The following is a 25,448-nucleotide window of genomic DNA, read 5'->3' as shown; positions in this document are numbered from 1 at the left end:
TTGTTAGAATAAAGGGTTTAGGTGTTGTAATACACATTTATGGTTTTGTGTTGCACTGAGGATGGTTTGTATCGTGGTTCTCCCCTTCCCTTAACCCCTCCCTTTCCCCCTGGCCAGCCCTGAGTGGCTGTGATCCGGGGTTCCTCCGCCCCTGAGTTGGGGTTGAAAATACCCCGCGTTTCCCATGCTCTCTCTCTTTTTCCCTGGAACTCTTCAGGACAATAAACTTGGATCATCCCGGGAAGGAGAGCCTTCTCTAATCTTTTGCCTTTGTCCATGCTGGATAAAAAATCCCCTATCTCTCTGACCCCGAGCTAGCCGAGGCAGGTCAGAGAGACCAAGGGGAGATCCAACATTTAGGTTTGGGGTTTTTTTTAATCCTCATTCTTTAGGAGATCATTCTCAGGTTCACCTTAGTATGCTTTTAGATTATATTGCACTTTTAATACCTGGGAGATATTTTAGTTATTTTGATCATTCTTTCATAAACTTGATTTTTTTTCAGGTTGTGCTACTCACTTGATTGTGTCGAGCTGGGCTGGAGCTTTCCACATTTGATTTTGCTGAATTTGATGTCATCACTGATCCTTTTAAGAGTGATCTTAAGATTGATTTGCTTGCCCAGTAGTTGTGCTGTAATGAGAGTGAGAAAATGTCCCTGTGAACCAAGTTCTTGCAGCATGTAAAAGAAGAAGCTTCAGAGATTTTACTGTAAAATAAACTGGATCTGTAAATAGCTTATTCCTGGTCATACTGTATGATAATACTAAGGGAAAAAAGTTAAAGGGACATCTTCTTCTGGAGACCTGTGTGATTTTACTAACTAGTTATCAGTATATTTCATGTCTTCCAAACAAGCATCTTTGAAGAACTGTTTGTCTTTGACACCTGTAGAAATTCTCAGGCCTCAGTTAAGACAAAAGCATGACATTTTCTCACAATAAAGGCAGGGTAGATTAAAATATTTTTTGTTCCTATGCATTTTCAGTGTTGAAAACAGATTTAAGCACAATTTTCAAATGCTTATTTTAAAAAATTGTTCTTTGAACCCATGAATATACTTGAGACCCACACATAGGAAATGGTGTTCTTTTGAGATCAATACCTGCTTTGATCACACTTGCTTCCTCTTTCTTTGCTGATTTATTAAGTATATGTCAGTATAACCTTAATCACCTTTCAGTTTCTGATGTCTCATAATGAATGCTTTTAATTTTTCTGCATGAGCAATGTAGCATGGATCTGCCTTTGGACTCCTGACCTTATAACTTAGTGAATTTCCTTTTTTTCTACCTTTATACAAAAAAAGAGAGTTTAGAGCTTTGATATTTTTGTTCTTTGAAAGGAACTGGTGAGAGAACATATTTCCCCATTCTGTGCCTGCAACTCTGCCACAATTGTTGATGTAGCAGTTGCTTCACCCATTTTGCCTGTTTGATATCAGGCATTTTTGTATATCAGTCACCCAGTCTGATAAAAATACCAACCACTATTGTTCATTTTGCTTCTGCTGTATAAAATCGTGACTCTTGCTTTATTTCCAGAAAGCATGAGGCTTGACAGACTCCTTTATATGTATAAGCTTGTGTTACTTGGCCCCTGTTCACTTCTCTCGTTCTAAGAATACAGCTGATGGTAATTGTGAAATTTATGTATAATCCTAGAGTAAAACTCTTTCTGAAGGCATTCAGATGAAACTTCTTAACTGCAAGATTTCTTCCCTGTCCTGCTGATAATACCCAGCTGGTGCATGTTGGGGTCCCATACTGGCATTGTTCTCTTGGAAATGGCAGATTTAGGGCCATGGCTGAGTCTCTGAAGTTTTGATCATCCCCATCTTCATTTTCTCTCCTCTTGCTCAACTTACTCTTTGAGACTGAGAAACCAGAGCTGCACTGAGTATTCAAAATGCTGTTACATCATGGGAGTATACATTAACAAAGTGTGATCCTCTGATTTATTTGTTCTTTTCTTGGTGTGCTCTGCTTAGCTGTTGAACTGTGGTTCCTGAAGTATGGTCTGTTATAACCTAGGTCTTTAATTTCTGAGTGATGATAACCACACTTTTAATTCTGCATGTAAAATTCAAGATTTTTCCACTTTCCCATTTTCTAGCATGCATAATTTTATCCATGTTGCATAAATAGAATGGTGGATGACATACATTCTGTCCTGGTGGCCCATCTGCAGCTATTGGACTTATATTTTAGATGCTATTATTTGGTTCAATGTTTGCTGGGCTGACTTTTTCAGTGCTAACAGTAACATGTCTTTAAAGTTGGAAGACTAAAATGGAACATGTGGTATTTTGCCTTGCATGAGGTAGTAATCACTAGGGTAGTAGGAGAATGATTGCTACTTAAAGTGTTACTATGAAACCTTGTAAAGGTAGTCTAAATATATTAGGGTTTTTTATGTTCTGCCTTCTCAGTGTACACCTAAACCAAAACAAAATTCCAGTACTGGTTCAAGGTACCTTTATGATGTGAAATACAAAATAAATTTTAATGTAAACACTGAAGATATAAATTACCTGTTCCACAGTGGTAACTTTGCACAGCCCATTTTTGTACAACAGTAATTTCTTCATGTGTCTTGAGTGTGGAGTTTATAGTTAGTGTTTCAGTGACTAGTCTCTGATGGAAAGCAAACTTGATAATTTATCTCTCAAACAAGAAGACTCTAGAAGTACTGTTCAAATAGCTGTGGGAAAGTGTGTTGGAAAAAGACTACTTTGTTGAGAACTGGTCACTGTTCAGCAGGACCAGGTACTCTTTCTCTGAGCTTCTTACTGTTAAGAATTTATTGAAATTCTACCTTATGTTGGAAGCCAGTTTGTTTCTTGTTCCACTACCTCACGATCCATGATACATCCTTTATAATTGTGGGGGCCTTAACATCTTTTAAGTTGTTTTGTAAATCCAAAAGCAAGGATTAGTGAAGGTTGCTGTCTCCGCACAGTCAGTTGTGGTGCTGGGATGTTTTTTGTTTTGTGTGCATCCCATACCTGTTTATAATCCAGATTCTGTGGAAAAACTTTCTGTATGGAGAAATGCAAGAACCATATATTGCTTTTATCAAATATATTATCAGTATGTGCATTCTTTATAGTTAATATGCACTCCATATGGAAATACAGAGTAAAAATCTTACCTGTGTGTCGCTGCTTGCATGTTAGTATGGTAGAAGAAAAATATAAGTGATGCTTCAGTGGATTAAATGGTGTGCTAAAAAAAAACGGTTCAAAAAGATTCTTTGGTTAGGGATATCTTAAACTGACTTTGAGTGTAATTTGGTAGCTTGTTAAAATGCTTGCAAATATGTAACCAACAGTCTTTGTTTAATACTTAATTGAAAAATTTTTTTAGCACATTAGGTAGAATCATCAAAGTGACCCAAGAAGTGATTGACTACAGGGCCTGGATTAAAAAGAAGTGGGGGAGCAAAATTAATTTATCACCTGAACTTGGTAGGTATAGCAGGCAACAAACTTAAATTTTTTTCTTGAATTTGATGTAATTCAAACTACTCATGCCTTGAAATTAATCATTAGATATACAGGAAAAAAAAATAAAAGGAATTTGTAACTTTCTAACCCAAGATTAGTTTTCTCTGAGCCTGTTTTTCAGTTAGCTTGTTAAACTGCAGCTCTTCTTAGACTTCAAGGCCATGTGTTTGTACTCTGTGCTCTTAAATGATTCTTACATTTTCTGTTAACAGATAATAGGTTGAAAATAAGAGACCCGATAGCTCTCTGCAATGGAGAACAGCAGCAGAACAGAGACTCTGAACCATCTTACAATCAACACTTGGCATTGTCGTTAGCCAATACACAACAGTTATCCTCTGGTTCATCTGCCTCTTCTGTGTCATCGCTCTCCAGCAGTGACATTGTAAGCTTTTTCTTTTAATGGGTTAAACTAGTAAGTAGCAGAGATTATCTTCAAAGCCTCAATTGATACAGTGGCAATTAATGTGATACTATCCCTAAACTGCTACAGCAAATCAGTAATGTCCCCTGCTCAGAAAATTTTGTGAAATAAAATTTTTGTTTTATTAAATTAAATAGGTCTTATTTCCATCCTAAATCTTTGGTACCCTTTGTGCTTGTAGTTAGATGTAATGAGATATAACAACCCAACTTAACAGTAGCTAATTAAGTAGAAGAGGAGAAATGTCTTCATATATCCTTCCATTAAGCAAAATTTTCCATTATCAAACTCTGATCCTTGTTCCCTATACCTGAAATTGAACATGGATATTATATTGTGGTGTGAAGGTGAATAGTACTCATTATTTTCAGCCAAACAGTTCATGTTTTAATGGTAAGAGGGCACTTGCATGAAGTCTTGTTGTCAGCTTCCTTATTTTAAAGTACTTGCTGGAAGAGGAGGCTGCAGACTCTTGAGGTATGTTCCCAGACCCTTTAAAGTTCTGCCAGGTGGTTTTGTTTTGGTATAAAGTCAGATCAGTGCAGAATTGGGCAGTGTAGATTATAAAGCACAGTTCTGCAAGGCAGGAGCAGCTCATTCTAAGTCTTCTGAAGCATTTTGTCGTAGGTAGAGGCATTGATGGAACAAGATGCAATATGCAGTCAATTATGGCAGTGAATAACTGGATGATGTCAAATACCTGTTTCGTGACTGCTTTCAAAAACTTGTGAACTGCAGATTTAAAAATTGGGAATTGTATTCAATAAAAATTTAGTAACTTTTGAGGGACAAGCACTGCCTATATATGTTCTGGTTACTTTCTGTAATTACTTTACGCTACTTTTTTTTTGGTGTTGAGTTGCTTTTTTATGCCACCTTCAGTAAACAAGACAAATGCTTTAGTTGTACCATCTGGCTAATGAACAAAGAACAGTGTGATCCTTGCCAGTGATACTATTAGCCATGCTCCTGGTTTAAGTATATAATTGGGAAAGATTTTGCTGTAAAAGATTTTATGAAATATTTGCTTATTGCATTGGGAGTGCACAATATTGGGTGGTGAGTTATGAACTCGCCTTAGTCCTATTTCAACTGTTGTTGAAAGTGAAACTTCATTGCCTGATGCCAGAGAAATTAATGAAAAGTGAAAAGGAAGCTACAACAACAAGATAGAACTGAAATCAACTTGGGCATTCACAAAGTAAAAGGAAATGCTACATTTTCTAACAAATAAAAACCATGTCTGTGTCCTTGTGAAAAAGGCCAGATCATATATTGGCATTATGTCCTTAGCAGACTAATAGCACGTTGTCTTAATTTGGAATAGAATGGCAGATTTCTGACAATGACTGAGGAGTTCATCCTACATTTACTTGGGCTTGTGAGAAGGAGAAAGTTCTGGCTGAGCAGTCCTGAGCTACACCTGATTCAGGAAGAGAAGCCTATTCTGCCATAGTCAGGTGAACCATGCCATGGTCTGGCGTAGTGCTGTGCCCAGGTTGCAGCAGAGAAACATCTGGCACGTGTGACAACTTGTGTCGGGGCTTCTGGTGCATTATTAATAGGTATGATGTGGTGAGCTTTTCTGTCAGCTACAGAAGCAGGTAATTATGAATATGGTGCATCTCATCACTTTAGACTTAAATGAAGTGTTATCTCTGATCTTGTGGAAATTGTTTGTTGGGAAGGATTCTCTATTTATTTCAAGTTAAATACTCTGAATTTTTTTGGTACTGAAAGCAAGGTATAGATTATAAAGAAAATGCAGAAGACAAGGCAACCCTGGAGTTACAGCTTGTTGACCTCTTCCCAATTACTAAGGTTTTATTTTAATAGCAAGGTATTATTCCCTATGTCACTATTAACCATTAAGAACAATCTCAACATTAAGACGTTGTTCCAGGAGGTATATTTTATATTTTTCATGAGTGCAGAATACCTTATGCTCTGAGATGCAGGATCCTATCTGTTAAGTTGTAGGGACTAGATAATGTATTTTTTTTTCTATTTGCTGCTAAAGTTTCGCTGGTAATAGTGATCAACTGCATCTGGTCCTTTCTGAGTTCTACCTACCAGTATAATAGAAGTCAGCTTATTTGTGCTGAGGAAGAGGGAATAGGCTTGAAAACTTGTAAAATTACTTTGTCACATTGCCCCTCTCCAGCTATCTAGTGAAGTAGTTGTATTTTGAAGTCATCACGTCACTGTTTACTGGTGATAAGTCTGGAGGCATTCCGGGTATTCATCAACATGTCCTGGAAACAATTTTGGCATTATATATTGAGTTTGCAGGCATTATCAAAGCAGTGTAGTATTGTTCACAGGGATCCTGGAATTTTTATCAAACCCTATAGTTTAATAGTTGATTGCGATACAGCATGCTGTATGTTTTTTAAGGGTTTGCTTCCTTGGAATTTTGACAGTGTTGCAGGTATTATGGCTCAGCAGCTGAATACATAACTGTTCTGTTGTCTTGGACTTCTGGGTCTGTCAGCTAAAGCAATGGTTATAGATTTATTCTGGCAGCAGGAGAGCAGGTCTCAGAACAGTAACAAGGAGCATGTTTTTCTCAAGATTGGATTGGTATAAACCGGAGCTAACATTTAGAAGCCAGCCTCTCAATGTCTCTATATGCTCAGAAAAATGGAAGAAAATAAGAGCTTACAGTTACTACCCTGCATTCTCCATATTGGTGGCAACCTTTTAAAGAGGGGAACTTAAGTACCACTAAGGAACAAGCAAACTGAATTCTTAAAGGACAGTCTTCTCTTTCCCCATATATTTTAAATTATGTGCTTTTTATCAGCATACCATCTGAAGCTCAGGAGGATGTTTGCTTTCATCTTTGCACATCTAGGACTAGCTCACAGAAGAACATGCTTCTGAGCCACTGTGTGTCTACACAGCCCAAATTAAGAACTGGATCTAACTGAGGCCAGATAGTAATTTGAACAAAAGGTATCCTTTTATGGATTTCCCAAAGTAGCAGAGCTGTCTACAAAATGCCTTAGACTAGCACTCTCTGGCCAATGCAATTCTAGCCATGCTGTCTTTAGTAGGTGTTCTAGCCAACTGCAAGATCTTAATCACAAAGGACATCTTTTCAAAGGGCCAGTAAATTTTGGATCAAAGACCTTGTGGAAGAGAAGCCTGTCTTCAGGTATCACTAACTATTAGTGGGAGAGCTGTTCAGTTTATGGGATTGTCCTACTGTGCATGTCGATACAGAGCTCTGACTCACTCAGCAGAACTTCTAGTATAGTTCTGTGTAAAATATTGAGTATTAAAGTCCCTGCCTTGTTATCTTGGCTCTGTGAAGAATGTAAATATTAGTGATCAGGAGCAAACTAAAGAATACATATTAAAAGACCTTATGATACAAGGAATCTGGTTATCAGAACATTAGACCGTTCATATATTTTTCTGAGTTATGTTCATTATCAAAATGATCTATGTTGTAAGTCTTCTCTCAATGAAGCTTTCTGCTGATTTCCAGTACCTTACACTGCCCTGAAAAAAAAAAAAGCAGGTATATTCCTCACTCCTGCAAGCAGGTAAGTTGTACAACATGATGCATTCCTACATGATCCAAAAACTGTTGAAGTGAATAATGGAAGATGCTTTATAAATGTCTCTGCCATCAAGGACAGTGTAAAGTGTGTGAATTTTTACTTTATGGAAGCCAGAGTCAAGCTGTTGAACAACAGAAAATAATCCTTTGGCGTTAAAAAGACCTACCTTCATACTGAATTAAGTGATTGCTATGAGAATCTGAAACCAGATAGAATGAGCTGTGTTCAGCCCCAGCTCTACTTGTTTTATGTAGTTGTGGATTTCAGTCTCACAATCTAAGCAGCTGACCAAATTCCTCTAGAAAAATGCTATGTTGTTTGGTTTGAGTTCTTTTTCTGGGTGCTTTTTTTTCATTCTGGACCTGCACTCTGGAGCTGGTTTCTTGCTGCTTAAGCATTGTGGAAAAATGTTTTTCATTAGCTCAGGAAGTCCTAGAGTAGTCCTAGAGAATATGTACTGCCAGATCAGCGGTCTCAAGAAATAATCCTGGGTATGTTTTTGCAATTACATTTTGGTTTGGTTTGATTTCTGGTGCGAAGTATGTTCTGCAGTTCTGATGATGTTATGCCAAATAAAGCTTAACATTTTGTGACCATGATGCCTGCATATGAATAGCAGATAAAATGGCTCATAGGAAATTCTTAAAGCTCTTTCCTGTTATTTTATGGATATATAATATAATATCCAGTCCATCGCAGAAACTCTTTAAGTTATCTGTTAGAAGTTTGTTTCTAACAAATTTCATACACCTTATCTCAGTGTTTCTGTTGATAGATGTGTGGGCTTCTCTGATGAGATAATTTGTTGAAGACCTCAGAGTTCTGCAGTCATGCCAAGGTAGTTAGGTTTCAGTGAACAAGGTACCCACTAGTCTAGCTTTGGAGATAACACAATCCTTGCCTCTTTTTAACACTTGCAATGTCTTCTTTCACATGGTTCTTGAAATTTTAACTGTAACTCTTTCATCAGAATGTCAGTGCATGATCTGCCCATGGTTCAACCCCATCACCTAGAGAATATGCTGCTGAGCAAAACCTTCAGTGCTTTGTGTAGCTGTCTTTTCACTGTATTGAAGCATTTTATATTCAGTAACTTGGTTGGATGCTTACATTCTGAGACTAATATATAAACGTCTGATAAGCATAAGACACATTGTTCTTTCAGTTCTGCTGAATGCATACAAGATATGAACTGATTTTTGGAACTGTTATTTGATTTGCAGAAATGGTGGTTTGGTACTCGAACTCAACATGCTTAATGAAGTTATCAATCATCTCACCTTCCTTCCTATTAGCCAGACTAAATTTCAGCTTATTAGCACAAACTATTATGCTTCCATATTACCCGAGAGAGGTGGTAGAGTATATGACACATCTTGTCTGGATAAATGTTGTGCTTTTTTAAAGCGATTAAATTTGTAGGTATGAGGCATGCTTATCTGCAGTAGAGGGATAGACACTTCAGGATATGTAACAGCTCTTCTTGTAGTCTTGTTAAATCCATCTTAATGACTGATTAATTTGTAGAATTGCAGCTGAAATTGTGTGTATAAGGAGTGGGGGTGAAAGGAGGTTGCCTAATAAAAATCTCAGCCTGAGAGCAGGAGCTACACAAATTTTTCTCTCTTCTTTCTATGTGTCTGAATATTCTCGTGTCCTAACCAGAGTAACTTCAAATATGTATGAATAGTATATATCTTTGTGCAGAATAATGCAGGTTTTGTCTTAACCTTCACCCCTTCCTTAACAAATAGAGGCAAGCTCTTTAAAATGGCCTCTTAATGTTTGGCCTTCAGAGAGATGCAAGTGCTGACTTGCAGACAGCTTGTCTCCAAGTGGGCAGCCCTGGGTGCAGAGACACAGACAACCTGGTGTTAGTGAGGAAAAGCATTTAATTGACATTTGATTTGGGGCATTTAAGAGTTTAAGCCCCCCACTCCTTTAGTGCTGCATTCTTTTTTACTGATTCTTGCTATGAAGATTATGAATGCTTCCTGTGGATTAGAGGGGAACAAATTTTTCCAGTGCCACTTTTGCCTATTCTCCTCATTCACTGTATGCTCCCTTGTTTGTTTTAGAGGTTTTTAACCTCCATCTCTGACAGTGTGGAGTTTTATACTGTCTCATGCTCTTCTGTATTGATTCCTTGAGCAGTCGCTTCTCCATAGCCACTTAAAGTAAGGGTAAATTCCTGAAAAGTTGCAGGAGGCACAATTTTGAATACAGAATTCTAAAGTAATTTTTATTAAGTTATTCTAAGCAGCAGAGGATACAGAGGGAATCTGTAATTCAGCAAGTAAAGTGGGATTTTACAGCTGTGAGGTCAGTGAAGTAAGAAAAGAAGCATGTAATTTAAGACTTGACTGCAGACTAGTTTTTGATGCCAAAATCTAAGTTGTAATCTTGCCATATCTTAACATTCCCTCCCATGCAAAAAACCACAGAGGTACCTAAGCCATTTTAGGATGGAAGAAAACTGAAATTCAGTATTATACTCCACTATAGTGCATGTTCAGCTTTCATAATGAGTCCTATAATTTAGTGCATAACTTCAAAATCAAAGTGGAAATATTTCTATACTGTTAGCAATACTGACCGTTGGAAAGCCTGTGAAATAAAAGTATTGGGGCAACAAAGGAAGTTTTAAATTACCCACTTTTGGGACCTTTTTTATTTAAGATGGCTTATGTGAAATACAATAAGTATTGGTAAAACATGGAATAAGCTTGCAGTCAGGCCTCTCAGGATATAATGAGGTGTGGTTGAAGGGCTACTGAGCTTGTATTTAATCTGGTAGATACTAGTTAAATAATGCTTGCAGTTGTCTTTCTGCAAAACAAGCACTAATGGTTTTGGAGGATGCATATTTTTCAGTTTGATTGTGTATCCTGTATTCATTAATTTCTCCTGTTCTGTAATCACAGTGACCAAAATATTTTCTTTTTGCCATGAAAGGCAGAAAAATCCAACCCATTTCAAACAAGACTTGTATTTTTTATAGCCTGGCCAGCAGAAGTGGAGCAACTATATTGATTCAAGTTATCTTGTGACCTTCCATAGAAGTATAAATTTTGTTTGTCTCAATTCTACTTTATTAACACTGTAGTTGAAGTTATGGCTCCACCTACCAAGAAAGGAATTGGCACACAGTGTGGAAGAAATGGGATGAGGGCAGGGGTGATTAAACCCTTTGGAAGCATGGTGGTTTGTCAAGCACAGTTAAGTACGCTGGGGCTAAAGCCATTCAAGTGAGAGCATGCACTCAAGTTCTTCTCATGTGCATGGCCCCAAACTATGAAATGTCTGGTGTTATGTTCAAAGAGGTGTGGTTTTGCACTTTACTAAGCCAATTCAGTAATAGGATGTATTTGCTACCCAGATTTCCTTTAATTAGATGCTCCTGCTTTTCTGCACTGGTGTTCACCTAATCCTGTGGTGAGCTGATTCAGAAAGTGCAGCTAGTAAGAAGGGGATTACTGTTTCTGTGGTTCACCTCTGTGAATTAGCACATAATAATGTCAGGTGCTAATGCAGATGTAATGGAGAAGGCTAGAATGGGAAAAGAGGCAGAAGGAGTAAGACTGGCAGCAGTCATCTGTTAAATGACTGTAGTTGTTAAGTAAGGAGAGGAATACTTGAAAATGTGCAGTGAAAAAGTGTTAACTATAAACAACAATTTTAAATTCTTTCCTTTCAGAGATGGAATAGAGTTTTTACTGAGGTAGTCATTGTTCTCGCACAGCTTCCAGCTCTCCTGAATGTTGTGGGAAAGAGAAAAAAAAATTGTTTAATTAGTGGAAGAAATTTTGAGGGTGGAAACAATAAGGATTTTTTTTGCCAAGACTTCTGTACTTCATTCTTGGAGAGGGGAGTGAAAACCCAAATCCATCCCGTTATTAGGAAACTTGCATTCTATTGTTTTAAGTTTTTAATTTTGAATACTGACTTTAGGATAGTTAGACTCCTTTAGCATTGAGCCGAAGTTAAACACACTGGGGTTGTGAATTAACTGTAGGCAACTTCAGCTCTTAAGAAAGCATACTGTCTTGGAAATGGAAAGCTCTGAAATGGTAGCTGTTGTTAACTCAATGGTAGCTCAGTTGTTAACTGAGAAGTTACCAGGTATCTTAAGCCTTGAGTTATTAATGGAATTAAAATGAACTCCTATGGACAGACCTAGTTAGCAATGAGATTTTGGCAAGTAAATATTCTCTTGGTGATGGGGTCCTGGCTCTTCTATAATGGGAGATACATTTTGCAGAAGAGTAAATGATTTTACTTTGTTCTCATCCTATGTCAGGAAGAGAAATCTGGATTTCAGTTCATCATCTTTCATATGACTGCAGTGTTTCACTGTTTCTGTCTAGGCAGAAGTTCATCAGTAACACTTGAGTTTCTACCATATCTATCTTCCATACTTTATTTTTTCCAGCATTTAAGTAAGCCAGAGTCCTCAGTAATCCGGGCTATGAGCAGTAGAAATCTTCCTTCCGCATACAAAGTTTTTAATCAGGAAGTTGAAACTTGTTAAAGAGCATGTTTTAAAATGGAAATGTCCCAGGAGGATAAATCTGCATCTTTTATTCTTTCTTGGTTTCCAAAAACATAACTTTAGATGATATTTTCCTTGCAGGATGAGGTACTACTACAAGGTGCAGTCTTGTAGCTTTATTGCCACATTATCTGCTACAATCAGTTGAGGGATCTTACCCCTTTAGTGAATATTTATCTTTAATGTGACCTCTGTAGCCCTTACCCTAGTAGTGGTCAGAGCTTTTGTCTTCCAGATGCGTACCTAACGTGTCAAAAGTATTGTCCATGTATTTACTTGTCGGTCATCTGAACTTCTGTAGTGCTTCAAGTTTGCATGTTACACTCAAGAATCTGGTCCAGAAAACCAAGCGAGATTTAATCCTTCATTGTAGGCCGTGCTTTAAGGAAAATTTGTTCACTTTGGGCTCAATTTTCTGATCAGAGTTTAATATTTCAGTTTAGGAAGGGTAATGCTGTTCTTTACAGTACAATTTTGATGCTCTTGGAGAAATCACAATATCAACTCTGTACAGTAATGCCATTGGCAATCCAGGATTGCCTTAGGAAAAAAATAGAATCTGCCTGTATGAGATGGGTTTCAGTAAATAGCACTTGAGGCAGAAGAGGCAATTTTTCCATCTCATCTGCTAGCTCATGGGTACTTGTGAGCGTGCTTAGAACTTGTCTGTTCATTTCCCCTTCTTCTCATTAGCTTCTGAATAATTCCATGACCAAAAGTGTCCAAGGAAACTCATATTTGTGGACACCTTAGCCTATTCCCATGGTGCTGATACTGTAGGATTGGGCAAAGGAGAAAAATGACATTTAATCTAGGCATCAACTAAGCTTAATTTTTGGTCAGTGCTACATCATGTAGCTTCCCTCTATGATGAACATGTTTATTAAAGAATAAATATCCAATCTCATTAATAAGAACTTTCTGCACAAATTCTTTTTATGAGTATGATGTGTGAATTCATGATGCAGTTATCTGCTTCACAGAGGTATACTGTAACTATTATCACTAGTTGAACTAATAAGGGAGAGCAGCTTCTTTCTAGACCTTATTTTTTGGTTAGCAGAACTTTATACACACCAATAAAACACTGGTTGTTCTAACAAATTGGTTTTATTGAGAACTCTTTCTACTAAGAGCATTCAATTCAGCTGAGATGCAAGTTTTGCTTTGTAGTAGCTCATTGCTTAGGCTGCTCAGTATTCACAGTTGTCGGTCTTTATATAATCTTTTTCCCCAAGAAAAGCTTTTAAACATTTTCTTGGTTCTGTTCTTGAGCAGCCTATTCTCTAACTGAAGAATCTAATTTAGAAAACAAGGCCATTTGAGGGCAAGTAGTAGTGCTGGAGATCCATTTAAAGTTTACGTGATTTAAGTGAAGAGTCATTGCTTCCCGACAATTAATCTTTAGAGACAGAGCAATAGAATACTTTAGTAATTACTTCAACAGTAAGGATCTGTGATGACCTGAGCCAATATTGCCTTTTAATGCTGTAACTTCTTAACTACTAATTGGCCAGCCCCCATCTCTTGCTATATTTTGAACCTAACAGCTGGCAGTGGAGAAAACACTAGTGGTTTGGTATAAAGAATAGGTTTTTCCATTGTTTTTAAGTTCAGAATGCTTTGGAATTAAGAACGTGATAAAAAACAGAGTAGGGGAAGCTACTTCTGCCATGAAGTTATGGCTGAAAATAAGTTTTACAACAGTTTTTGTCTTCAAAGTTGTTTTAAGAGGCTGCAGCTTGCTCTCTGCCTTTCTCAACTTAGAAAACTATTGGTCATTTAAGAACTGATGTGGTCGGGTGTTTTCAGACTTCAGTAATTGCTGTAATTGGATCTGTGGATCTGGATCTGTGCTTGCCTCATTGCTGTTAAGTACTCCAGACACACAGTACTTCAGCATCGCTAGTGTGTCAGTTTAGGATGCATCTGAGATTGCAGGTGATCAGGCTGGAAGGAGGAAGAGTAGTCATCAGTGATATCCGTTCCGTTGCAGTATCTTTTCTGTTATCCTGCATCTGTCTTGCTTTCCCTGAAGAGCTACCCATCAGATTTCAGAGGGAAAGTGAGGGGAGCAGAACTCCCCTAGAGCAGTGGTGTCTGTGTGCTTGGTGTGTATATACTGGTCCTGACTGGCAGAGAATCGACTCGTTTCTTGGTAGGTGGAGTTCTGCTGAGTAGCATGGGAGAAGATTCTAAGAATTACAGTGAGTAACTTCATCCTTTAAATCAGTACCATCCAGAACACTGTTCTGAGGACTGAATCTGTCATGACAACTAAAATTCTTGCCCTTCTATTGCCCAGAGTGTTGCTGTTCTGTTTTTCCCAGCTTTAGTTCTCATCTTATAGTTTGACTTTGCTAGAGGCATAACTTTGGCTTTAGATTTGTGCTGACTGGAACTGACCTGTGATTGCCATAGACCTGTTGACATTGTCTTCTTAATGGAGGTTCAGTTAAGCTTTTATTAAATGTATAAAAAAAGCGTAGTGCTGGCTTTTATTTTATTATTTTTTCACTATTGAAAAAAAATCATTATGTTTTACAGTATTCACTTGAGTTGATAATTGGGTGCATTTTCACGTGCATAGTCTGTATATACTGTGCTTTCTGTAAAGTTGCTTTTCTTTTCCCCTTTTTCTCTGCCAAAAGGAACCAGATACACCACCTTGCACAGCTCCTAATGTTTACCAGTTCAGTCTTCAAGCACCGACTCGGCTTATGGCCAGTTTAGCACCCGCATTGCCCCTGCCAAGTGGTAAACCCCAATCTGCGCCTCCGAGAGCCCTGATAATGGCCGCCAGTAATCAGGTATGAGCCAGCAACTCTGTCACGAGCAAGCGATCACATCACAAGTGGAGGTCATGTGCGCTGTGCTGTCAGGCTAAAAGCCTCTGAGGACAACCTTCTTAGAGCATGTGCTGAGCTTCACGTGGTCATGAAAGTACTTACCTGCTGTGTCAGAGTGCGGGGTGAGCAAAGGGTGGGAAGGGGTTTAGACTACAAGAGCCCCTCCACAACACAGACACCTAGGAGTAAGTTAAAGGAGGAGTGTCAGCTGTCTGACTCCTTGAATTGTATTTGAGAGTCCTGGTGCCCAGCTAGTGGGACAGTTCTAGATCTTTAGGCTATTTAGTTTCCACCACCGTGGAGGTGGTAGAGCTGTAAGATAGTTTTTGAATTTTAAGAGAATGGTACTGACCTTTTTAGGCTTATTTAGTTGTCTTAATTTTGAATTATTAGAACAGATTGGGTTACACTTGTAATATTCTGTGGTACATTTTAAAGGTAGAGATGTGCACAAGATTTTTTTACCAAAAAATTAAATGTGTGCATAAATGTGCTGGGACCTGCATGTATTTTGACTAATGTATCCATTCTGGTACAACCTCAGTGCATCTTTCTGCAGTAAAACACTTGCTCAGACTTGATAATTAAAGCTATTAGTCAAACATGCTTCACACGAGGCTTAATGCAAATTGTGGGCTTTAGGTTGCCTATGGTAACCAAACAGTGAGCTGGTTTCTTTGAAACTTAGTTTTGGTCAGGTTCTCTTCCTTCTTCTCCAAGTCCTATCAGAGTTCTTGGGAATCAAGGGCTGGGAGATTGATTTCAAATTAATGACTTTGCCTTTTTTTTATTTGATTCAGCACTTACTTCATGGATCTTTCCTGGACAGTTTCCCATTTGTCCATGTCTCTGTTCTTGGAGAGCCCAGACCTGGGCCCAGCATGCCATGTGTGACCTCACCTATGCTGAATAGAGGGGAAATGATCACTTCCCATGACTTGCCTTTGGTTTTAAGCTTCTAACTGATTACAGATTCTTTCCCTACCGCTCAGTCCCACCTAGGCAATTGCAGCTTACCTGCACAGAAAATGTATTAGTGAGAAGCTAATAGAATAATATATTATAGTGGCTGTAATTGATATGCACTGGCTAGTCAATACAGTCCCATCTGAAACTTTAGAAGGTTTTTTTAGAATTAAACTGGAGACTTAGTTAAGTTTAACTTCATCTAATATGCAAACTTAGTGTAGATTATTCTTTCCTTTTCAGCTCTGCTTTTCTGGAGCCAGTTAGGAGGCATGCAGTTGTTAGTACAAAACAAGTTGGCATTCAGAGTGTTTGCCACAGTTGTGAAGAGGCAATGTGTTGTGTGAAGTTTGCATCTCTGCTAGAATTTTGTGTCTTGGAAAACAACTGCTCTGTAGCTCTTTGTGGCTTTCTATTCCTTGGCTGTCTTTTCGAGTGATTGTTAACTGTTCTGCTAGTAGCTTTATAGTACTTATATGTTTAAAAGCAGGAATTTTTCTGTGGCTTTGCTTAACAAAGATGTGCCTTTGAGGAGCACATTAAGTCAGAAGAATTTCTTGCTACCTATGGTTTAGAAATGGGATAATAGCCTATTTGTGTTGAATTTTCCAAGAGCTTATATTTTGTGAAGTAGAAGTGTTTTTTTAATAAAGTTTATGATTGAGTCAGAAGTGGGAAATTAAATAATTTTCCCAGAATACTGTAAATTTCTCTACTTCCAACTTTCTGAAGCGTGACTATGGTAGATTATAGCTTTTCTTTTGAACTGATGAAATTCAGTTAGCTTATGACTCTTAATAGGTGTATTCTGCCATCCTAGAGGACGTCTGTCCTGATAGATTTGAACATGTGTAAGACTTCCTTAAAAACAAGTCATCTTTCATATTAAAAATATTTTGAAAGGTACTCATTTATCTGCATAGTGTCTCCTGCTTTCTCCCTGGCAACTTTTTCTACCTCTGTTCAGCCTGGAAACCTGTACCTAGGTGTCAAGTACAACTATCAAAAACAGGAGGTGCCAAGAGCACTTAACTGTATTTTGAACAAGTTACTGCCTTTGAGGCAAATTTGCTGCTGTTAAAGCTTCCTGGTATTTTCACTTTTGCAACATATTTCGTGTGATTACCAAATCTGTTTGTGTACTGCATAATTAATTGGAGAATTCCCAGATAGTTCAGGGTCTGATTAAGCTCCTGGCACAGATCTGTGTGCTTTTCAGGATCATCATCATCCATCATTTTTCCAAGGTAATAATTCTTTTACTCAGCTGACAGCAGCTTGAAATTTTACTTGGGGGAGCAGAACAGTTTATGAAGCAGTGCTGCCCATTAGAAATAAGCAGAAAAACAGACGTTGACATACGTGTCCAGATGAGTAGAGGGGGCAGAAATTGCTTGGTAATTTCCCAAGGAGAGGAGAGGACTGCATTCCCTGTTGCTACTTTGAGGTAAGTTTAATTCAGGCTGGATTGCTGTTCACTAGGTTACTAAAATGAAGACAGAAGAAACTTCCTTTTTCGTAGGTCAGAAGAACTGCTTCATTTAACTTTAAAGATGCCTTTTTTTTCCTCCAAAGGGTTATGTTTTGATTCCAAGGTATCTAAAGACAGTAAGCACCAGTCCCTCTGCTGCACTGGCTGGCTTCTAGTGTGTCTGAGAGTCTCTAGTAGAGATGAGTGGTGTTGGATTGAGAGTATGTTCGTTGCTATGGAGACAGCTAGGAAATGAAACCTTAATGTCAGTGCTGAAATCCCAGAGTCAAAACCTGTAAAAGCACTTGCAGGAATAGATCCTTTTTTTTTTTTCAGATTCTTTTGAGTTTGTCCAAATAAGGCAGAACATTTAAACTTAAAAACTGTTTTTTTTTTATATTGTGTTACAGGCACTTCTGTGGCTAGCATACTTTATTTCAGAGTTTGCTTTTATCCAGAACAATTGTTGATTGTGTTACTTTGTCTCACTAGTACTGCTGATACTGCTAGTATCTCTCAGGTAGTTGCTGGAAGGTTAGCAGTATTGCAAATATGATTGGTTAGGGAGTCAAAGTTTCTTTTACAGGAGTGCAAAGAGTTAAGTGTAGCTCACTTGGATGAATAATAAATTTGTAAAGACACATTTTAATTCATGTCAGTGCAGAAGTATGCTGAATTCCGTTTGTATGTGGCGATACTTCAGTGTTTCCAGTATGTCAGCTTCAACTTAGAAGTGACCTGATTTGTTCAGTAGCATTTTTAAGCTGTTTAGGTACTGAAGACTTCTTCATTCAACCAAATTACTTTTTTTTAAATTAAGAATGCTCTCATTTAGGGTGGAATAATTTTTCAGTGTCCATGTGTTTTCATAGGAAGTAGGCTATGGTTGCCTACCTTGGAAACAGTTTTGATTCTAACTGTCAGACTCCCATCTCGTGTGTGATGGAACATTGTTTGGTTTTTAGCACATGCAAAACTTAGGAGAAGATGATGTTTTATTTCCATTCTTAAGGAAAGAAGAGAAGGAAGAACTGCATCTGAGTTTCAGGGATTGTTCAGCTGAAAATGGTTGTAGAGATTTTTCATCTAGGTTACCCTATACTTACACGGACAGTCTTTATGTAGTGCTGTCCTTTCAGCTATGGAAACTGACTTTGCCTGACCAGACTCTGAATAACCTAATCCGACTGCTTACAACAGAATGTTGGATTGAGTGATCTCCAGAGGTCTCTATCATATAAACATCCAGTCTAGATATTAATAGGACTCTATCAGATGCTCTGGCCACATTGGCGGTTGCTTCCTGAGTGCTTTTTGAGTTGCAGGAAAGTCAAAGTCTAAATAGTAGGTCATTAGAAACATAAACAAACCCACCATAAATAAAAGACTTATGGAAATGTAGAAATCATACTTTCTTTTTGCTTACGTAGTAGTCTTTTATCTTCCAGTGTCATTGTAATCAGATTTTTGCTTACAAACTGAGATTGATTTGAACAATCACATATGTGTTTCCTCTGCAGACTTTTTCACATGTGTTGTATTGGTATCACCTCATCATTTGGAAAGGGTTTTTGTTTCTGTAGTAATAGTTTTTCTGTTCCAAATCAAAAGTGAGACTTCTCAGTGAGGTAAGATTTCTCCTTAAGGTCTGAAACTGTCAGCTTTGTGCTAAGAGAGCTGTTATCTCTTGTTCTGTGTAGTGACAGGTATGCAGATGCACTTAATGGCCTATGTCACAACAGCAGCAAAGTTGCAGTATGAGTTCTATCTTCTGGTAGCATTGTTTTGACTCTTGCCCCTCAGTTTTGAAATTTGGGTGCTGACAAGATCAAAAAGGGTATTTATTTTGTGTGTCATTCTACTTTCTTTACCATAACGAAGTTCAGTATCTGCTGCCATGCTGACGGCACTGTCTACTGTCAGTCCCTCATTTTGGGGGGCTAGGCCCTTTGTTCTCTATGAAAAAAATATTAATTTATCTTGGAGCTGCTCATACTAGTGTTGCCTAACCTGTTGTGAAAGGTAAAGAGAACCTTGACCTTTGTGTGGTAGCTCTGCCAGTAGTCTGTAGTGAAATAAGACATGAAATATTGAAATAATCTGCTCTGTTACAGCTTTTATTTTTCCAAGTTTTCTTTCTTTCTGGAAGGTAAGAAACACCTAAAATTTTTCTTGCTTTTGAGCTCTTTTTTTTTTCTTTCCTTTGCTGTTCTTATGGTGGGCTCCATAAATTTCTCCTTTTAATAGCAGCAGAAAAGAGTTGGGGCTCATTTTATAAAATCTGTTCAGGACTCAAGATTTTATCAGTTGTGGCTCAAAGTGGCCTGTAGGTCGCAAAATTACAAGTGTCCATTTGCTGTGCTTTGAGCCTTATTTCCCTGGATTGCCAGTATCAAACAACTTTTGGAAGAACTTATTTTGTTTTTTCTCTACTTCAGCTTAGAATTCTAAACTACATAGAAATCTTTCCAGGTTAAGAGTGTACCTAGGTAGCATGTGCAAATACCTTGCAGAATCCTGTTACTAATCTAATGGGGCTAGGTTGCCTAATAATTGGCTTACTGCTTATGCAGTTGTGACTGAATTTTTGATAAGGTCATTGTCCATTATTTCTCTGCAAAACAATGAATCTATTTAATAAAGAAGAAGAATAAGTAGTATTTAAATTTTTTAGTGTATTTACAGATGTTGTTATGCTCAAAAAGTCAGAAAGTGAGTGCTACAAGCCTAAAATAGAGAATATGGAAATATTGCAAACTGTGAAATATTTTGAGAATACATGATAGTTTATTTAAGGGATAGTTAAAATGTCAGTGGTATATTAAGATAGCACCAAATACTACTCTGGTATTTCACATGAAATGGTTTTGAGGTGTGTGAGTTTGAGTACAAGCCTGATCAATTGCAGACTAGATGCAGTCACAGCCTTTAATCCTGTACTTTTGACAGCAAAATACTGAATAGGTGATCTTTCAAAACTGCCTTATGCCTTTTCTAAGCTTTTCCTTTAACTCTGTAATTACTTAGCAATCATTTTGGAGCACAGTATGTCTAATCTCTTTTCAAGTTGAGCACAGATACTTTATTGCCAACATTTTTCTGCCTTTTTTTCTTCTTACTTTAGAAATGGTCTCAGATTAAAAAAAAAAAAAAAAAAAAAAAAAACAAAAAACAACAAGCTAACAAAAGACCAAAACAATTCAGAAGCCTGTTTATGTTTAGACTTCAGCTCTGTTGTGTTATTTCAAATTGTAGGGGATTGATTTTTTGGCTATAAATTTGCTTTTTGAATAATAGCAGTCTTTAAATGTCAGCAGTTTTTCTTCAGTAAATTTGCCCGTCTTTAGAACAGAAATTTGGTTTCCTCAGCAAATAATTACTTGATATTTCTATTGCAACCAAATTTGTTTTCTTGAGCCTTTTTCTGGGGATTTTTATTTTTCTTTTTTCCTCCTAGTGTGGTTTTTTTTTTTCCTCCTAATTAAAGTTCTGGGGGGTTGGTTTATTTGTTTGTTTTTCTTTTTATGTTGTTTTGTTCCTGGAAACCTTTTTAACCTGGTATGTGATACAGAATTTTGCCTTATCCCCAACTCCAGCCTTGTTTTAAATGTGAGTTTTTTAGTTTACCCTCCACATCTAGCAGATTACTCAGCACAGCTAAAAATCAAACCAGTTCTATCATTCATTTATTGAATCAATAACCTTAAGATGTGAGAGATTTTTCTATCTAGAGAAATAGATCCATAGGAGTTGAAACCTGTAAATCGAAGATTTCTCTGTCGTATCACAGATGAAGGGCTTTCTTTTTGGATTACCTGATCCCTCTAGACATTATCTGCTTACAGGTGTCATCTCTCACTGTGAATCCTGAGCATGTCAATGCTAGGCCTGAGCAGATAGTTTCTTGTAAAGATGACATTATGGTGTTCTTGCAGAACACAAAATATAATTTTTCCATTTTTTCCCTCATCAGAGGAAAGTCAAAACAAATGGAAGCAGAATAGGGAAAGATGTTATTAGTGATCAAACACTGTGGAATTGCTTCTGTCTGAAGAAAGAATGATTGTTTAACCTCAACAAGATGAAGTACATGATCTAGGCCTGTGTTGCCGTCAGCAGTATATAAAAGAGGGAACTGAATGACAAGAAATTATTTACTCCAACAACTGATAGATCATCCTGTAGGAGGCTCAAATGAATGTAATGCTCATTTAAGATGAGAAATGCCGTAGCACAGGATTTCAAAATAAAGGTTTCAAAAAAATGAGCAAACTAGCGAACAAAATGTGGTTGAGAACTGGTAAATATAAAGGTATTATATCTGACTGAAGTGGTCCCTGAGTCAACTTCCTTAAGAATCTCTTTCAGCTGATGAGTCATAAGACTGATGGATTCAGATCCTGCTTCAATAGATTGACAGAGTTTATCTTGATGGACTAAAACCAACACAGAATGCTTCATCACAGGCTTGAGTTCACATTCTGGCTAGGTTATTAATCATTCCTGGAAAGCTTGTTTGCCATTTGAACAAACAAGGGGTATGACATCTTTTAGGGATACAGGTAGGTGGACTTGTCATACTTGCTGTGCTGCTTGTCTGATCTTGGGGTCACCTGCTGTCCTGCTCCCAGTAGGTTTTTTTTGTTTGTTTGTTTGGTTGGTTTTTTTTGTGAATCCTCATTCATATTGAGGAAGAAATTCACAGGCTTTTCACGTTTTCAACTTAAGTGGATGGATTGGCTTCCTGGAAGTTGGTATTCTTCTTGAGTTTTGTTCTGGTTGCTCAATAGCAATACTAAAGTTTTTCTCTCTTTCTTCAGCCCATAGTTGAGGGCTCACTGTGATGACTGTGTTTAGTGTTTTATTGTTATAGGGTAATTTTTAGTATTTTGATGTGATTTCAAGTAAATGTTTATATGTAATTGAGTCAGAGATATAGTTACTGAACTAGAAAACTTTGCATGAGAATGTGACACTTTTGGATATGTGTTTGCTTAAAGGACCACATGCCAAAAATATGAAACATTTTAAATTTTTTTTTTTTAGTTTGATGTTGTTTACTTGGCTAAAACATCTACTAGAAGCTATTGATGAAAACTACATCAATAAATTATGTTTGGGAAGTAGTGTCTCCTGAGAATGAAAGAATTCTCAGCTTGCATTTCCTTTTTCTGTTTGTCCTTGAATTATTTTGCCACCGGTAGTCTGAGAATACCACTTGGCCTGTCTGTCTTGAGAGTTTAGAAGTTGCATGTTGAAGGTTGATTAGATTGCTGTAAGGCACTGTACAAATAAAAATAATTTAAAGGTTTGTTTTTTGTGGGGTTTTTTTTGCCACCCTGCAGTTAACTGTGGTTGTTCAACACTGGTCTTCACCAGTTTGTCTTTTTGGATACTCAGAGTCTCTTCTAGTTACAGTTTGAGAGTAAAATGTTGCTTATGGAATTATGCTTTCAATAACTGTTTTTGTTTTGTGCACACAATTGTAATGGTGGCTTGGTGTTCTCATTTCTTTCTACTTCACACTTGTTTGGAAATACAGAATATGAAATACCTGCAGCTGCTTCAGTGTTCTAAGCAGTTGTCCCAAATGTTAGCTCTCTGTTCCTGTTGGACCACTTAAGGTTATAATTAGCTTTTGTTACAGGCAGTCAGTTGTCTGTTGAGTTATTGCTGTCAGATATCAGGAAAGGTTGCTTGCATTGATGTTACCAGTATTTAAGAAGTCTTTCAGTTCCATCCTTTGAAACTCTTGTACCTAATTTAAGTACATACACATTAAGTATGCCATTAAGTGATAGATGTGCCTCTGTACCTTATGGTGGGGTAGGTTTACTCAGGCTGCTACTAAACCTTCTGGGCAGTTTTTGTTTCAAGTTACTGGAGATTCCCTCAAAGCAAGTGTTTTGCTATATTTCTGATCACTTAATGGTTTTTGCCTTGGTCTGCATATGAGGCACAGTCTAGGAGCTGTGTAACCTGGTGATCAGACCAGTAGGATTTACAAGCTTCTCACAAGCCATACTTAGTTTGCTTGTCAGTGATTTGAGATTATGGGGAAAGCAGACTTGTACTCCCCATGTATCAGCTCATGTGATCATGCCCTTACATTTCTCCATGATGTTTCTGAAAGACTTAAGTGTTTTGCTTGGTCATGCTCTTGCTGAGATACTCCAAAATAGACATATCTGTCACAATTAGTATTTAGTGTGGAAGTTCACTGGTTTTATAAGGGAGTTGTACGGTTTCATACTGAGATCCAAGGGTTTTAAGGATGCTTTGAAATTTACACCATTTCATTTACAGGACATTTTCTTAGAAATGGCTTAGTAAGCTGTTAGTGCCTTGGAACTTGCACAGCTACAAATAAAAAAGCATAAAAAGAGCAGTTGCTTCAAGCAGTGTTTTGTGGAAGTGACTTATATGTTGAGGAAATATGACTGGTAATACATGTTTTGTCTGCTTTTTCTATGCCTAAATGAATGCTTATCTTATTTATTTTTTTCTTTGGCAGCACAATGGAATGAAGTTTTCCATGAAAGGAACTCATAACCAAGGCAACAGCTACAGCCCTGTCAGCAGTGGAGGCATGAGGCAACCAGTTGGTAACCGGGGACACCACCAGTACAATCGTAATATATGGAGAAGGAAAAAACACAGAGACAGCTTGCCTATTAGTCTGAGCAGATAATGGCAGATACCAAAATGACCTTCCCTGTTCAGAAAAACTGAATGAGTGCCACTCGACTTGAGGGATGGAGACCAGCGTCCAGCACATCGTTTTATTGGTGTTGCCAAATATCTGCAGCTGACTTCTTTGCATGTTTCTTTGTGTGGTGGTTCAGTCCATCTTCAAGAAGTAGTTGTGCTTATCTGTGAAGCCTTATTAAATGTGGAAGTTTGTTTTCTGCCTTCCCACGATGGTTCATTCAGTGCCGAAGCAGCTCTGACAGTAGAACTGCAAGGACATTTACAAATGCTGTAGCTTTTTTGCTGTGGCTATATCTGTTCCTTTTATTTTAGAAGTGAAGGAAACTTCAGCCCCTATTTTTTTTTCTTTGCAGCAAATCAAGTTGGGAATTCATAAAAGTAAATTTGCTGCTCTCCTGTTGTTTTCTTTTTTTTTTTTTTCAAAGCTCATTTTTTTCTCTGTAAATATTGGAAGTATGATTTGTGCAATAACTTGGATTTTTTAATTTAATTTCATATTATCACATAAGTTATATTTAAGGGGAAGAGGTTTTTTTTAATTTACAGATCCTTTCCCAGGTTGCATTATCTAAGTTGGGGTCATAGTTTTGGCAGGTTGTTTGAGCAGTGTTATAAACATGACATTTGGTAATATTTGAGGCTTCTTGATTCACAATGAAAGTGCGATTTGGCTTACAGTTTTAAGAATTTACTAAGCTCCAAAGCATTTTGACCCTGTGTTTTTTAGCTCATTGTCTGGCCTCTATCAGTCGTCTTGCTCTGACCAATGAGTTTTAATTTTCCTTAACTAGACAACAAATTGAACATTTGTAGTACCAGAAGTAAAAACTTTTGAGAGGAATGGGAAAAAGGTTGCATCAAGTCCTGATATGATATTAAAAAGCTGTGGAGTACATGCTTTGATGCATTTTAGTAATGTAACCTGTTAATGTTTGGGTTGAAACAACACAGAGGTACCCGGCTTAAGGAATGTGGAGAAAGGAAATATATTGATTCCATTAAGGAATCTGTATAGTAGTATGCATTAGTTCTGTTAAGAGCAAATATATAAAAAGTACTTCAGCTGCTCTAAGCATTACAAGAAGTATCTTTTAATGTGTTGCAGGAGAGCACAGCCCAGTGTTGTACACAGTATGAGTGGCTGGCACTTAATTTACAGATGCATACAGGTATACTATGCAAGTGTGTATTGCCATGACAAACACTGTCTTTAACTTTTTGAAAAATGTACATCCTGCCTAACCCTGAGTTTTTAAAGCACCACAGTTGTCCTGGGAGTAGGTCACATCTCATGCCCTCTGACTTCCCTTTTTTTAAGTGAGAGTTCTTAAGCTATACAGAAAACTACAGGTGAGTTATGTAAGTCCACTAGCAGAGAAAGCTGAAGAATCCTGC

General features: G+C 37.5%; 1 protein-coding gene across 2 annotated transcripts in view; it reads left to right on the top strand.

Annotated features, from left to right (window-relative positions):
- Window positions 1–25,137, top strand: part of TENT4A (terminal nucleotidyltransferase 4A) — a 56,515-nt gene extending 31,378 nt beyond the window's left edge. Inside the window, exons 9-13 of one of the 2 annotated variants that reach the window (XM_062499867.1) lie at window positions 3,369–3,469; window positions 3,721–3,893; window positions 14,708–14,866; window positions 23,241–23,243; window positions 23,857–25,137. In XM_062499867.1, the coding sequence (XP_062355851.1) occupies window positions 3,369–3,469; window positions 3,721–3,893; window positions 14,708–14,866; window positions 23,241–23,243; window positions 23,857–24,033 (613 nt within the window). In that variant the 3' untranslated portion in view covers window positions 24,034–25,137. Of the gene's footprint in view, window positions 1–3,368; window positions 3,470–3,720; window positions 3,894–5,533; window positions 5,537–14,707; window positions 14,867–23,240; window positions 23,244–23,856 lie in introns of both variants that reach the window. The other variant, XM_062499876.1, reaches the window with a different exon arrangement.
- Window positions 25,138–25,448: the final 311 nt, after the last annotated feature.

This window comes from Cinclus cinclus, chromosome 1 (genome assembly GCF_963662255.1).
Source record: "Cinclus cinclus chromosome 1, bCinCin1.1, whole genome shotgun sequence".
Taxonomy (NCBI): Eukaryota; Metazoa; Chordata; class Aves; order Passeriformes; family Cinclidae; genus Cinclus; species Cinclus cinclus.
The sequence above is the reverse complement of the archived record's forward strand: the minus strand, read 5'-3'. Positions and strand labels throughout refer to the sequence as shown.